Raw genomic sequence first — 16,822 nt, forward strand, 5'->3', positions numbered from 1 at the left:
TCTAGTGAGAAGGCGGAACGAAAGGAAATTATTGTTTAAAAAAAAAAAAAAAAATAGTGCTGGAGAAATTAACAGGACGGAAAGCCGATAAATCCCCAGGATAATCTGCAGCCCAGAGTACAAAGAGGTAGCCATAGAAATAGTGGATGCATTGGTTGTTGCCTTCCAAAATTCTATAGATTATGGAACAGTTCCTGTGGATTGGAGGGTGGCAAATGTAACCTCACTTTTTTTAAATTTTATTTTTAAAGAGGGAGAGAAAACCGAGAACTACTGACCGGTTAGCCTAACATCAGTAGTAGGGAAAATGCTAGAGTATTATAAAGGATGTGATATCAGGACACTTAGAAAATATCAACGGGATTAGACAAAGTCAACGTGGATTTATGAAAGGGAAATCGTGTTCGACAAACCTGAGTTTTGAGGATGTAATTGGTAGACTAGATAAGGGAGAACCAGTGGATGTGGTGTATTTGGATTTTCAGCAGGCTTTTAATAAAGTCCCACAAGAGGTTGGTGTGCAAAATGAAAGCACATGGGATTGGGGGTAATATACTGGCATGGATTGAAAATTGGTTAACAGACAGGCAACAGAGTAGGTATAAATAGGTCTTTTTTGGGGTGGCAGGTGGTGACTAGTGGGGTACTGCAGGGATCAGTGCTTTGGCCCCAGCTATTCACAATATATATCAATGATTTGGATGAGGGAACCATATGTAATATTTCCAAGTTTGCAGACGACATGAAACTAGGTGGGGTTGTGAGGAGGATGCAAAGAGGCTTCAAGGCGAATTAGACAAGTTGAGTGAGTGGGCAAATACATGGCAGATGCAGTGTAATGTGGATAAATGTGAAGTTATCCACTTCGGTAGGAAAAACAAAGGCAGAGTATTATTTAAATGGTGATAGATTGGGCAATGTTGATGTACAAAGGGACCTGGGTCTCCTTGTACACCAGTCACTGAAAGCAAACATGCAGCTGCAGCAAGCAGTTAGGAAGGCAAATGGTATGTTGGCCTTCATTGCAAGAGGATTTGAGTACAGGAGCAAGGATGTCTTACTACAGTTATACAGGGCCTTGGTGAGACCACATCTGGAGTACTGTGCAGTTTTGGTCTCCTTACCTAAGAGGATATACTTGCCATAGAGGGAGTGCAGCAAAAGTTTACCAGATTGATTCCTGGGATGGCGGGACTTGTACGAGGAGAGATTGGGTCGACTAGGCCTGTATTCACTAGAGTTTAAAAGAATGAGAGGGGATCTCATTGAAATGTGTAAAATTCTGACAGGGCTACCCAGACTGGATGCAGGGAGAATGTTTCCCCTGGCTGGGGGTCCAGAACGAGGGGGTCACAGTCTCTGGATACAGGGTAGGACATTTCAGACTGAGATGAGGATAAATTTCTTCACTCAGGGTGGTGAACCTGTGGAATTCTCTACCACAGAAGGCTGTGGAGGCCAAGTCACTGAATATATTTAAGAAGGAGATCGATCGATTTCTAGACACAAAAGGCATCAAGGGATATGGGGAGAGAGCGGGGATATGGTATTGAGATGGAGGATCAGCCATGATCATATTGAATGGTGGAGCAGGCTCGAATGGCCTACTCTTATTTTTCTGTTTTCTAAGTGAGATTAGGCTGGATAATTCTTTGTTGACCGGTGTGGACATGATGATGGGTCGAATGGCCTCCTTCCGTGCTGTAAATTTCTGTGATTCTATGAGGTAAGTTGTAGTAAACGGGATCAAAACCTTGATGGCCCTGTCTGACAGTTCGGGGAACTCTGCTCGCATTTGGACCCAAAACTCAGCCAAATGCTTTTGTTGCAACTCAATCCTGAGTCCACCGTCAGTTGATATGTCCAGGAGGTTCTCTTGTTCTTTATCGATGAATCCTGTGGCATGGGTAGTGCAGAAAAATTTGTGAAAGGGTATTGAACCCAGCTGTTTGCGTTTCCCAGTGAGGGAAAGCACTCCTGTGATTGCCTTGCCAGTTCAGTGGGACGTTGCTTGACGTCCCCTTTAACACTCCTGCAACTATAGTTTATTTGTTGCCAAATGCCAATGTTGTTTTCCTCCTCCAAGCGAGCCCAGAATTTCAGCTTTTTTATCATTGACTCAATTTTGTCCTGGACATTGAAGATGGTTGCACTTGGCCCCTGAAGCTCATTCAGGCGAGAATATATCTGACAAGTAGCCCAGCTGTGAGAGCCAGGCTGTGTCATGCAGAGAGTGGGATGGGTATGGGTGGCCTGTAACAAATAATGACGTTGGAGTGAAGTTCAAAGAGATGTGCCAAGACCTTGCCACATGACACCCATCGAACCTCCGTGTGGAGCAACAGATTGATGTGCTCGCCTCCCATTTCATTACATAGAGCGGAAAATATTCTGGAATTTAAGGGTCGAGCTTTTATAAAGTTTGCCATCTTTACAGCATTGTCCAGCACCACCTCCAAGTTGGTAGGCATGCTTTTGGCAGCAGGTGCTTCCCTATGTATACTGCTGGCAATGCACCCACATCATATTGGGAACGTCTGCTCTAATGTGCGTCACTACTCCACTGTGCCTGCCAGTCATTGACTTTGCTCCATCGGTGCAGATGCCAATACGTTGTGACCAGATGATATGTTGATTTTATGAAGCTGTCAAGCAACCAGAAAATCTACACTGCTGTTGTTCTGGTAGGCAGCGACTGGCAAAACAAAATGTCCTGTTTTGCACCTTCGTAAATGTACCGCACGTAGACCAGAAGGTAAGCTAAGGCTGCCATGGCGCTAGATTCATTCAGCTGCAGAGCAAAGTACTGGCTGCTAATGACACAGTTGACTAATTGAGTTAGGACATCATTGGCCATGTCATTAATTCGACATGACACTTGTTTGATAATAGCACTAACTGAATTAATTTTTGGACCTTCTCTCCAAGCACAGTGCTTACCATATCTGCAGCCGCAGGCAGTATTAGTTCTTCTGCTATGGTGAGGTTTTCCTGACTCCGCAACTCTAACTTACTAAGTATGAGGCTTCAAGGGCCTTAATATTGTTAGCAGCAGAGCACAAAGCTATCTTGCTCGCATCCGCTTGAAACATTTTGGCAGTTTGTCCTTGTATTCATGTTTTGTTTCCGAGTGCCTGCGTAGGAGAGATGGTTTTAGGCTGTTATTCGACAGGACTTCACATTAACACACACTGAGGCTGAGGATATTCACTAGCTCCAGTCCAACTAATATCCCATTTTGCTGTACTTTTCTTTATATACTTTGATACAGACACTGTTTTGTGCCTAGTGTCAACGTTTTGCTTCACAGGCCGAGATTCTCATGTTGAGTCAGTAGCCATTGTCTCGTGGTTTCAGCAAGTGTACTGGTACTGGCAAGACAAATTTACTTACTTCGCCTCTCATTACTGATACTTTGTGTGTTCTTAACACTACTCGTCTTTAGTCATCTGTCCATTTTTCACTTGCGACCCAGCAGATACAGTTACAGTGCGATGTATACAACTGAAAAAAAGCACAACATTGTTCTGAGCTCAGTTAGACTGGACAGTTGGTGGGCAACTGAAACCACGCTGTAGCGTATAGTGATTGGAGATGAGGGCTCTGTATGTCATCGTATCTGTGTTCTCATTGGTACATCTTGAAGTAAATTAAATACTTTATATAACAATTAATAAATAAAATCCACCATTAGACAATTTATCCCGCATACCCCTCAGCGCGCTCTGCTCTGCTCCCAGGGATATGCGTACCACAGTTTGGGAACCCCTGATTTACATGATTATAGCAGATTTATTTTTCTATTGCCTACTTCCTATGGTAGATCTGCAGTTATTTCAGAAGCCATCAATGAGAGAAAAGAGGTTGTTTTTCTGCCACTATTGAGTCTGCAATGACCAGCATTGAATTGGTGGTCATTCTCTGGTCTGGGCCTGGCTTTTAAATAGGTCTCTTGGAGGAACTGGGTGCCATAGTGGGTTTAAATCTGGTTCAGATTGACTGCTGGTTGTGAAGTCATGTCCTTTGGACAGTCTCGATGCTGTTCCAAGTGGACGTGGGCACACAGCACAGATCTGTCCCTAATTTGACACTAATTGGCAAACTGACACGGGCAACAGTATGGCAAGTGCAGGAAATAGGATGTAATTGGCGGTGCTATTCTGCAGTTGAGACTGGGGTACAGGAGAGCATCTGGTTGTGCCATACCTAATCTGGGAGTGCTCTGCACTCCAGTGGAAGAGTCGAATTTCTTAACATGCATCTTGAACATTTTTTTAAAATCCACCTCAGTGACATAAAACAAACATTCCAAACCTTTTAGTTCAGTTTTAGTTTAATGGCTTAAATAAAGTCTCTTGATTTTCATCCATCAGAGTTCTGATAAAAGCTCATTGACCTGAAAGGTTAACTCTGTTTCTCTGTTAACATAGATTTTGCCTGACCCGAGTGCTTCTAGCATTTGTTTTTATTTCCGAATTCCAACATCTGCACTATTTTTTGCTTTTTCTGTGATGAGCATCACTGACGGATACTGCTGCACTCTCATTCTTTGTCACCCTGACAACAACACATATGCGCAGAAGGCCATAATGGCCGCATATGTGCTAAAGATGCTAAATTGCACATGTGCGCAGAAGCTTATGGTGAAGAATTGCGAGGTGTACTGCAGGTGTGATGGGTCCAGGAGGTCAACAACTGACGGTCAAGGCAAAGATAAATTGTAATAAACTTAAAACTCCTACATAGGTACACTCCACACAACATCTGTAATTATCTTGTGTCTCTGATTCTGCTAAAAGATTTTTAAAATTAATATTAAACTGTGTCTGTCTGATGAGCTGATTCTACTGGTTTTTCAGCTCTGTTGACTTCTGACTAGCAGCTGCTGTTTCACTGCTGTCCGGTCACTCGTACTGGTTTTTTCAGTTTTGCTGGTCACTGGCTTGTGGTTTTACATTTTCTCTGCCGCTTTTGACCTACGATCACCTCCAACTTGAGTCAATTTCACCACCATCTTTCTGCACTGCAGCCGATTCTCATTCCTACAGCAATAACCTCCATCCTCCAATTCTATACCCTTCAAATAGCTTCTGGATTTCACTTGCCTGCTACACTTGTCTCCAAACTTGGACAATAGTTTGTCGATGCTCCAGGCAGACTCCATCCTACCTACGTCAACTTTATCTCTCCATGGGACCTCTGACTTTAATTCTGGTCTCCTTACTATTGTATCCAACCTATTCCTCACTACTTCCAGAAATATGTATCCCATTAATTGCTACATAACCAGGCCTATGTAACTTGAGTTTTTCCCATTGTCCATTCGCGTGCACACTTTGGCTGCCGCTCCGGAACCGAGCCGTTCCCTTCTATTTCTACTTTTTTTCTTTCCCTTTCTCTCTATCCCTCTCTCCTGTCGTCATGCCTCCTTTCGTCTCTCCTCTCTCGGATACTCTGCCCTCCCAAATCCCTACCCCAATCCTTCATTACTCTTTGACCTTCCTACTCTCCTGCCACCATTCCAGACTGGACTCCCTCTTGGATAAGCCTACAGCTTCCCTCTCTTGGCATCCTCCGAAGGGCTCACCGTGGCACTCATCGCTGCTTCCTCATGAGTAGCAACCCCAACTGTCCCATCCTGCTCTCTTGCCGACCTTCCAGCCCAACATGCCCGTTGGGCCCTAATCTTGCCCATCTCCTCCCTGTTCACCTGCCCTCCCCCCGCCCCAGCGCTGACTCTGTGGACGCTGACAATAGGTCAGCCATCACCGACCTTCCCGCATCTCCCTCCAGAATGTCCATTCACTTGCTAATAAGGCCCTTGTCATCCATGAGCTTATCGTAAATAATTGCATCAACATCATGGCCCTGACGGAAACTTGGCTGAGGGGTGATGACACTTTACTCTTATGAAGCCTCCCCGCCTGGCTATACCTTCCACTACTTGCCCCGTCCAGTCCGCCGTGGTTGCAGTGTGGCTCTCATCACCAACTCACACCGTGGTCTGTTCCCCTACTCCTCCGGCACTTTCTCGTCCTTTGAGCATCTCGCCTTATTCCATCGCTCTCAGCTCTCATTTAAAATTCTCGTTCTCTACCGCCCACCATAAAATTTTTATTACTGAGATATCGTTCCTCCCTCAGCCGCTGCACCTAGTGACTTCTCATCGTTGGTGATTTCAACCTCCATCTCAATTCATCATGCTCTCTCTCCTCTGAGTACACTACCCTCCTATCCTCTCTTAATCGCTCCCTCCATGTAAGCTCCCATATTCACAGCCACCCCCTTGACTGTGGCCTCGCTACTCCCATCATGCCAATTGCAGATAAGGCCATTTCCGACCATTTCCTTGTATCCACCTCCACTGACATCCCCCTTTCCGACCATTTCCTTGTATCGCTCTTCACTGACTTCCCCCTTTCCGCCCCCCCCCACCCAACTTCCTTCTGTGTCCGGCCCTGGAAAAAACACTCTTCCCAACTCTTACAACTGCACTTGCGAAATTCCAACTGTCCAACCTTTGGCCCTCCATTCACCACAACATTTCTACAGCTACCGATTTGCTCAACCATACCTTCACCACCACCACCACCGTTGATGCCCTAGTCCCCATTAAAACAATTACTCTCTCTCACCCTGGCTGTTCCCCCCTGGTACGGCCCTCATCTTCGCTCCCTTAAGTCCAAGGGACGCAGACTTGAACGAATATGGCGGACAACTGTTTTAGCCATTCACCGCCAGATCTGGCTGGACCACATAAAGCACTATCAGGTCTTGCTCTCATCTGCCAAAATTGCTTACTATTCCAGAATCATTCTGGAATGCAAAGGTAAACCTCGGCTTCTATTCCCTACTGCTAGCCAACTTCTTAAACCCCTCTCATCTGTCTCCTCTGCCCTCCCCTCCCGACAAGTGTGAGGAGCTCATGGACTTCTTTGTCTCTAAGATTGAGACCATCCATTCAGCTGCCTCTGCCACTTCCCTTCCCCTAGCCCACTGGGCCAAACTTCCTCTAAGGTTCCCCCCTACCCTAGCCCTGAACTCGCATCTTTCTCCAGTTTCTCTCCGATTTCCCCTCGTGGCCTCTCTGCGTTCATCTTGTCCCTGAGACCTGCTTCCTCGACCCTATTCCCACCAAACCGCTGATCGCCCAGCTTCCTTTTCTGGCTCCCATGTTAGCTGCCATTGTTAACGGTTCTCTCTCCTCGGGTACTGTCCCCCTGTCCCTCAAATCTGCCATCATCACCCCTCTCCTCCAAAAAACAACCCTTAACCCATCCGTCCTTGCAAATTATCACCCCATCTCCAACCTTCCTTTCCTGTCCAAAGTCCTTGAACGTGTAGTCACCTCAAATCTGTGCCCATCTTTCCCGGAACGCCATGTTTGAATCCCTCCAATCAGGTTTCCGCCCCACCCACAGTACCGAAATGGCTCTCATTAAAGTCACAAATGGCATCCTTTGTGACTGTGACAAAGGTAAACTATCCCTTCTCGTTCTTCTCAACTTGTCTGCAGCCTTTGACACAGTTGGCCACTTCATCCTCCTCCAACACCTCGCCACCATTGTTCAGTTGAGTGGGACTGCACTCGCCTGGTTCCATTCTTATCTATCTAATCGTAACCAGAGAATCACCTGCAATGGCTTCTCTTCCCGCTCCTGCATCGTTACCTCTGGTGTCCCCCAAGCATCTATCCTTGGCCCCCTACTATTTCTCATCTACATGCTGCCCCTTGGCAACATTATCTGAAAACAGTGTCAGTTTGTACATGTACGCTGATGACACCCAGCTCTACCTCATCCACCATTTCTCTCGACCCCTCCATGGTCTCTAAATTGTCAGACTGCTTGTCCGACATCCAGTACTGGATGAACAGAAAATTTTCACCAATTAAATATTGGGAAGACCGAAGCCATTGTTTTCGGTCCCCACCACAAACTTTGTTTCCTAGCCACTGACTCCATCCCTCTCCCTAACATCTGTCTGAGGCTGAACCACACTGTTGGCAATCTTGGTGTCATATTTGACCCTGAAATAAGCTTCCAACCATATATCCGTGGCATAACTAAGACCGCCTATTTCCACCTCTGTAACATCGCCCGTCTCTGCCCCTGCTTCAGCGCATACGCTGCTGAAACCCTCATCCATGCACTTGTTACCTCTAGACTTGACTATTCCAACGCATTCCTGTCTGGCTTACGTAAACTTGAGGTCATCCAAAACTCGGCTGCCCGTGTCCTAACTCGCGCCAAGTCCCGTTCACCCATCACCCCTGTGCTCGTTGACCTACACTGGCTCCCGGTTAAGCAACGCCTCGATCTCAAAATTCACATCCTTGTTTTCAAATCCCTCCATGGCCTCGTTCCTCCCTATCTGTGTAATCTCCAGCCCCACAACCCCCTGAGATATCTGCGCTCCTCTAATTCTGCCTTCTTGAGCATCCCTGATTATAATCGTTCAACCATTGGTGGCTGTGCCTTCTGTTGCCTAGGCCCTAAGCTCTGGAATTCCCTGCCTAAACCTCTCCGCTTCCCTGCCTCTCTTTCCTCCTTTAAGACACTCCTTAAAACCTACCTCTTTGACCAAGCTTTTGGTCATTTGCCCTAATTTCTCCTTATGTGGCTCGGTGTCAAATTTTTTGTCTTATAATACTCCTGTGAAGCGCCTTGGGATATTTTACTACGTTAAAGGTGCTATATAAACACAAGTTGTTGTTAAAATAATCTGTTAAAATAATCTCTCAAAATTAACATGTTAATTGCAGAAGTTAACTGGGATTAATCGACCGCACTAATTTTCTATTAAACTATCCTGATTGGATATTTGGTAAATTATCTATAGGCATATGATTCCCTGAAGTACAATTTATAAATTGGGACAGATTTTGCTGTGAAAACTGTGGTGAGGCTAACAGTGCGCAAATCGGACAGCAACTGCGATCGTGTGCAGTTAAATGCAAAAATCCGTAAGTTGTTGTCCAAGATGTGTCACTCCTCCGTCTGATTCTCCATTCAAATGTATTGAATGGTGCGAAGTTCCTGTACTGGTGTCGATAAGGACTAAACTCGCCACAAAGAGTTAAGTCAAGTCATTCCTGTTTACCCTTTTAACGGTGTGGTGAGATTTAATTACTGCCAAATAGCTGCTCTGGCACTGAAATAACAAGTGTGGAGTCTCTTTTTCAGATATTAATTATTGTTGGAGATTTTTTTTAAATTAAAATAAAAATGTTTTTTTTGTACTTTTCACTTTGTCTCTCTTAATCCAATTCTTTCCCTCTTTATTTCACTTTCCACACCTGATTTGACATTGAATTCACTATTCTGTCACTTCCTGGTTCAGACTCTGTTGCTCATTAGCGATTCTTCACGCTGATTGGTTAAGGTTACACAGTTGCTATCCCTTTTCTCTGGTTTGGAAATTGGCTGAGCAGCAGGAGACAGAATAGGGATCATGGGCAGGTACCCTACTTGTTAGGATGTGACTAGTGGTGTCCCACAAGGATCTGGCCCTAATTATTCACCGTATTATTAACAATTTAGATGATGGGATAGAAAGCCACATATCCAGGTTTGCCGATGACGCAAAGATAGGCGGCATTGTAAGCAGTGTAGCTGGAAGCATAAAATTACAAAGATATTAATAGATTAAGTGAATGGGCAAAACTGTGGCAAATGGATTTCAAAGTAGGCAAATGTGAGGTCATCCACTTTGGACCTAAAAAGGATAGAACAGGGTACTTTCTAAATGGTGAAAAGCTAAAAACAGTGGAGGTCCAAAGAGACTTGGGGGTCCAGGTACCTGGAGTCCAAGGGTGAAATTACAAGGAGAGATTACACAAACTAGGGTTTTATTCTCTGGAATTTAGAAGGTTAAGGAGAGATTTGTTCAAAGATACTAAGGGGAACAGATAGGGTAGATGGAGAGAAATAATTTCCGCTGGTTGGGGATTCTAGGACCAGGGGGCATAGTCTAAAAATTGGAGCCAGCCTTTCAGGAGTTAATTTAGGAAACACTTCTACACGCAAAGGGTGGTAGAAGTTTGGAACTCTCTTCTGCAAACGGCAATTGTTGCTAGATCAATTGTTAATTTTAAATCGGAGATTGATAGATTTTTGTTATGGGGCAAAGGCAGGTATATGGAGTTAGGTCACAGATCAGCCATGATCTCATTAAATGGCGGAACAGGCTCGAGGGGCTGAATGGCCTCCTGTTCCTATGTTCCGAACCTTGCTTTGCGCAAATTAGCTGCTGCATTTCCCTACATTACAAGAGAGATTACAAGAGTGATTGGCTGTAAAATGCTGTGTGACATCCTGAGGTTGTGAAAGGTGCTATATAAGTGTACTTTCTTTCTGTGTTCACATAATGGAATTGACTTTTGTAAACTATTCATAAGAATCATATCTTCTTGCCAGTGATGGTGCTGTCGTGCCTCAGTTTTGCATCCTTGGCCTGTACTGCATAAAAACTCTTATGGTCAAACAATTCTGCTTACCAAATTGTTATACATTTTGTTATTTAACAAGGAATTGTAACATTAAATCAAAGTTTGTACCTATTGTATATTTAAAATGGTGATCTCAGGATTCCAAAGGCACTGTACCAGTAGGTGGCACTGTCAATGTAACGTTATGAGACAGATTGAAAACAGTGGGGTACCACCATGTGACAGCTCAAATGGTACCCTGATTAAAGCCCAGCTATTCGTGCCTCAAAGTAAACAGCGATATCGCCAGCACAGCAAAAATTCTGTAAAGGTTGGTGCTGCTATAAGTAAGCTGCCGCGATCTCTATTCACTCATACTTGTTGTTTGAGAAAAAAGTAAGGAATGTAAAGTAATGCCCAAAGGTGAGGTAGACAAGTGAAGACAAAATGGAAAAGTTTACCCAAAGGGAAAACCCAAAAACACAGACTGAGGAAAGAAAATAAATACCAAATATCAGTGGGCTGAAAATGGCTGAGAGGCCAGAAGAGGAAGAGAGGTTTTGAAAAAAGCCGACAACATTCTTCAAAGGCGCTCAGGCCAACAAGTATGCGCTTACAGAGCAGTACTGCCACTTCCCTCTTCCCCACCTCTAAAGAGCAAGAATTCGGCCCTTCCCCTCCAATCATGATTTTACCACTCCCTCCTCACCCTGAACAAGATTTTGACACAATTTCCCCACCAGATCAGATTTATGGCTCCTTTCTCTTCCATGTCCAGTTGAGAATATAATGGAAAGCCTTCCTCCCCATGAAATAATGAATAGAAATAGTGCATCTTTAAAAATCCTTGGAGGACGCTGGTGGCAAGTATCAAGAACTCCTGAATTGGCGGCGGCTGTCCCAGCATCTCAGTGAAACGATTGACAAAGTAAAATGGAAAACAAAACCAAAAGCTTCCCACCCCCTGACGACCAGGAATCGTGGATCCCCCCCCTCCATTGACCAGCTACCAATCCCTTCACCCAATTCACTTCCCCTTTTACAGTAACCCCTCTGATGACATTTCCCATTCACAGCAGCCCCTACCACCACTCGCAGTACTTCTCCTCCCCCGATGGCTAGCTGTTCCATGCTTCAGATGCACTACCTTCACTGATCTTTAGCACTTCCTTTCTCTACCCTTCCCCTTCCCCTCATCCTCCTCTCCCATTGTCTGCTCCCTCACCTCACTGTTTCCATCCTCTCCCCAATCCTTTCCCTCACCCCACATTGGTTTCATTATACCAACCCTCTATCCTTACTTGACCTGAAAAATTCAAATTGGTCTTGGCTATCTGTGCAATGCCACATAGAATGATACAGCACAGAAGGAGGTCATTTGACCCATTGTGCCTGTGTCGGTCCTTGAAAGAGCTATCCAATTAGTCCTGTTCCTCTGCTCTTTCCATGTAGCCCTGCAAATTTCCCCTTCAAGTATTCATCCAATTCCCTTTTGAAAGTTACTATTGAATCTGCTTCCACCAACTTTTCAGGCAGTGCATTCCAGATTATCATAACTCAATGCATAAAAGCATAATTTCCTTATGTCGTCTCTGGTTCTTTTGCCAATTATCTTCAATCTGTGTCCTCTGGTTACCGACCCTTCTGGCACTGGAAACAGTTCCTCTTCATTTACTCTATCAAAACCCTTCATGATTTTGAACACTTCTATTAAGTCTTCCCTTAACCATGACCACTGTAAGGAGAACAACCCCAGTTTCTCTAGTCTCCACATAACTGAAATCTTTCATCCCTGGTACCATTCTAGTAAATCTCTTCTGCACCTCTCTCTAAGGCCTTGACATTCTTTCTAAAGTGTGGTCTCCAGAATTGGTCACAATACACTAGCTGGGGCCTTACCAATGTTTTATAAAGGTTTAGCATAACTTCCTTGCTTTTGTACTCTATTCCTCTATATTAATAAAGCCAAGGATCCCATATGCTTTTTTAACAGCCTTCTCAACTTGTCTTGTCACCTTCAAAGATTTGTGTACAAACACCTATGTTCCTGCACCCTCTTTAAAATTGTATCATTTAGTTTAGATTGACTCTCTTCATTCTTCCTACCAAAATGTATCACTTCAGATTTCTCTGCGTTAAATTTAATCTGGCATGTGTCTGCCTATTTCACCAGTCTGTCTATGTCCTCCTCATTGTTAACAGTTTCATGTCATCTGCAAACTTAGAAAATATGCCCTGTATACCCATGTCCAGGTCATTAATATATATCAAAAAGAGCAGTGGTCCCAACACCGACCCCTGGGGAACACCACTGCACACTTCCCTCCAGTCTGAAAATCTCATCCATGCCTTTTTTACTTCTAGACTTGACTATTCCAATGCTCTCTTGGCCGGCCTCCCGTCTTCCACCCTTCATAAACTTGAGCTCATCTAAAACTCTGCTGCCTGTGTCCTAACTCGCACCAAGTCCCGTTCACCCATCACCCCTGAGCTTGCTGACTTACATTGGTTCCCAGTCCGGCAACGCCTCACTTTTAAAATGATCATTCTTGTTTTCAAATCCCTCTATGGCCTCACCCCTCCTTCTCTCTTTAATCACCTTCAGCCCCATAACCCTCCGAGATCTCTGTGGTCCTCCAATTCTGGCCTCTTGTGCATCCCTGATTTTCATTGTTCCACCATTGGCGGTTGTGCCTTCAGCCACAGAAACAGGCCATTCGCCGCAGCCAGTCTATGTTGACGTTTATGCTTCACTCAAGCCTCCTCCCATCTTTCCTCATGTAACTATCAGCATAACCCTCTATTCCCTTCTCCCTCAAAATGTTTATCTAGCTTCCCCTTAAATGCATCCATACTATTCACTTCAACCACTCCCTGTGGTAGTGAGTTCCACATTCTGACCACTCTATGGGTAAAGAGGTTTCTTCTGAATTCCCTATTTGATTTCTTGGTGACAATCTTATATTGATGGCCTCTAGTTATGCTCTTCCCCACAAGTGGAAACATTCTCCCTGTATCTACTCTATCAAAACCTTTCATAATTTTAAAGACCTCTATTAAGGTCTCTCTTCAAGAGAAAAGAGACCCAGCCTGTTCATCCTTTCCTGATAGGTACAACCTCGCAGTTCTGGTATCATCTTAGTAAATCTCTGCACCATCTCCAGTGCCTCTATATCCGTTTTATAATATGGGTTGCTGTCAAATTTTGTCTGATGACGCGCCTCGGGCCGGTTTACTACGTTAAGGGAGCTGTATAAATGCAGGTTGTGGTGGTTGGTGAAGAAGCCAGACCACAGGCCCCAGCTCGCCCCTGTCACCTCCCATTTGCCCTTCACAACAAACAATCCCTCCACGTGCTCAGCCTGTCAATCACCCTCATCCGGGGTCTGCCGGAAAGAGGCGGAGTCTCTGTCCCCGCCCCTCCGCTCTCATTGGACACCGCGGGGCGGTGGAGGTACCTGGGAGGCTGCGTGATGACGTTTGTGCGTGATGAGGGGAGCGGCTGGCGGAAGGTGCTGGGGTCGAGGGCGGTGTGGAGTGGGTAAGGCGGCACTGCCGAGGCCGGGGGTTGAGTTGCGGCCTGCTGCAGGCTCTGGCCTACATTTCCCAGCAATAGTCGGGGCGCCAGGCACACACGGAGCAGGAGGGGGACCGAGCGCGGGCCCGCCCGCCCGCAGGTGAGTGAGGGATCGGGCAGGAGCAGCCTGTCCAAGGGAGTAGGGACTGCGAGGGGTCAGGGGGGCCCCGGAGAGGAAGAGAACGGTCACTGTGAAGGGTAGGGGCTGGGAGGGCCAGACCGGGGTCATTGCCTTGGGGGGGGTCACCAGACCGGGGTCATTGCCCCGGGGGGGTCACCAGACCGGGGTCATTGCCCCGTGTTTGGGGGGGGGGAAGTCACCAGACTGGGGTCATTGCCCTGGGGGGGTTACCAGACTGGGGTCATTGCCCCGTGGTTGGGGGGGGGGGGGTCACCAGACCGGGGTCATTGCCCTAGGTCACCATGGGATCCCTGAGGTTTCGGGCCCTGGTGCCAGGGAGACCAGTTTACTGTGTGCAGGGTCTGGGAGTTCAGACAGGGGTTTGTGGATTGATGAGCTGGGAGAAATGGATTTAAGTAGCTGTGAAGTTGTATAGCTGTAAACTCTGATGTATAAATTGCAAGTTTGTGTATTCTTAATACTGAGTAAAATAAACATTTGTTGCTGACACATGTATCACTTTACAAGGTTTTTACGGAAGTGGAATAGGCCTGAATTTACAGTATATTGAAAGGCACAGAGAGTTTCTTTAGATGAATAGCCCCATATGGAGCACTGTGCAGACTTGGCTTAGTTGTCCAAACTCTACGTGATCAGCCCTCTCTATCTCTCCAACTCTACAGCCTCCGATCTGTACAGGATCAGCGTTTGACTAGACAACAAAAATATTATCTCCGAACACTTAGCCGCACTCTCTCTTATTGCTTACCGTCCTTGTTCCAGTGACACAACATCATTCCAACCCAGTTTGGAAAGGAGCTATCTGTGCTCCTCCAATTCTGGCCTCTTGTGCATCCCTCACTTCCTCTGCCACACCATTGGCAGCTGTGCCTCAGCTGTCTAGGCCCTAAGCTTTGGAATTCCCTCCTTTAACCTCTCTGCGCCTCTCCTCCTTTTAAGACTCTCCTTAAAACCTACCTCTTTGATCAAGCTTTTAATGCCCTGTCATAATATCTCCTTCTTTGGCTTGGTGTCAATTATTGTCTGATAATGCTCCTGTGAAGCGCCTTGGGACATTTTATTACGTTAAAGGCATTATAGAAATGCAAGTTGTTTTTGATTTCCATATGTGGACTTTGTCTTTTTCTGTTTCAGGTGGTATTGTCCAGCTGACTATCTCTCGGTGAACAATGAGGAGCTGTTCTGCGTCTGGGCGGAGCTGTCTTCGGGCTGAGATGTTTTCCTGGCTGCTGTCTGATGTTGTCCGCCCCTTGCAGCGCCATTTGTCCAGCAGCTGTCAGAGGGGAAGCTCGACAGTACCCGAGTCAAACGTGAGGCCGCTGCCTAGTCAGGCCCAAGTTGTGATCTGTGGAGGAGGGATTATAGGGTCGTCTGTGGCGTATCACCTCTCCAAACTGGGTTGGAATGATGTTGTGTTACTGGAACAAGGACGGTAAGCAATAAGAGAGAGTGCGGCTAAGTGTTCGGAGATAATTTTGTTGTCTAGTCAAACGCAGATCCTGCACAGCCATTGATACTTCATACCAGATGAAGCATACCACTGTGCTAAATTCTGACACATTTAAAGGGTGGAAAAGGGTAAATAAGGCTACGTGACTGATATTTCAGTGTAATTGCACCACTTTCTATAATGAGCAGGGTCAGTTTTGTCATCACCTCAGGCTGCTCCCAGTAGTTATGCCATGTTACGTAGAAGGAAAATGAGTCCTTTATGCTTAAAGCACACCCAGCACAGCACAATGGACCTTAGTCAAAACTTGCCTCACTAGTATATATAAATAAACTGCCTATTGAGGAGTGCTGACCAGGAAGATTTCATATGCGATCCCTGATTTGGACTGGGGTAGCTACTCTTAGCTGGGGAGGTGTTGTGGGGACTCTACAATCAGACTCAGCACACCTCTGCCAGGGAGGGGAAATATTAGCATGGTTACGCACTCCTAATATCCAGTGACCCTCAGTAGAAAGTGTGTGTGTGAACATTAGGTGAGTTCTGGATGAGGCTGGGCTGTGATGCCTCCTGTGGTCAAATGACCCATTTACTCCCTGTCTAGACTCGTGCACGAGCAATAACTGCTGGTATGATGAGCAAGCAGTCTTATCAGTGCTTGTGGGAAATGTCTCAGAGAGCAGGGAACAAAACTGGAAGTAAAGCCGACATGAAAAGGAAGCCCTGTAATACACTCAATTAATAGTGGTAGAATTTTATATCCTTTTGTAGTGGTTCCAATTCAATTGCCACAGTGCGAATGGAATAAAAATGAGGGTGTGATTGCAAATGAAAGCTTGGGATCCTTTCTGTCTCTGGAACCGCAGCCTGGGGAAGTTCTCACTGCTCCTTTCTAAGTGGATTTTTATTTCTAATCTCCTCCCTGATTTTATGTTGTAGTCTGGTTCCACAGCTGCTAACACTTTGCCTCAGTGACGGTTCTTCTATGTGCAAGGATAGGTTTTGAAGTTCATCACAGCAGAGCCTCACCCTGTTCTTATCCAACAGGTGCTGTTGCATCACAGTGAGGATTGGGAGCACTGGCTAACTCCCCGCCCTCCAGCTTTTTCACTGTCTTCCCTTAGTCCAGTGGTACTGAGGCCATTTCTATTGCTTGCAGCACTGTCCTGTCTGAGATTATCGAGCTGAGCACAAATCGGGTGATGGTCGAAGGTTGTTTTTGTG

At 45.7% G+C, this 16,822-nt stretch overlaps 1 protein-coding gene across 3 annotated transcripts in view; it reads left to right on the top strand.

The window, feature by feature from the left end:
* Positions 1-13,904: 13,904 nt before the first annotated feature.
* Positions 13,905-16,822, top strand: part of pdpr (pyruvate dehydrogenase phosphatase regulatory subunit) — a 67,019-nt gene continuing 64,101 nt past the window's right edge. For 2 of the 3 annotated variants that reach the window (XR_015078775.1, XM_085991136.1), the window contains exons 1-2: positions 13,941-14,106; positions 15,283-15,580. Coding sequence is in view for 2 of the 3 variants with exons in the window: in XM_085991136.1 (XP_085847262.1) it covers positions 15,318-15,580 (263 nt within the window). In the remaining variant the exon portion in view is untranslated. Of the gene's footprint in view, positions 14,107-15,282; positions 15,581-16,822 lie in introns of all 3 variants that reach the window. The other variant, XM_085991137.1, reaches the window with a different exon arrangement.

The sequence above is a fragment of the Somniosus microcephalus genome, chromosome 6, assembly GCF_052327205.1.
Source record: "Somniosus microcephalus isolate GS21.2 chromosome 6, FLI_Smic_1.0, whole genome shotgun sequence".
In the NCBI taxonomy this organism is placed as follows: Eukaryota; Metazoa; Chordata; class Chondrichthyes; order Squaliformes; family Somniosidae; genus Somniosus; species Somniosus microcephalus.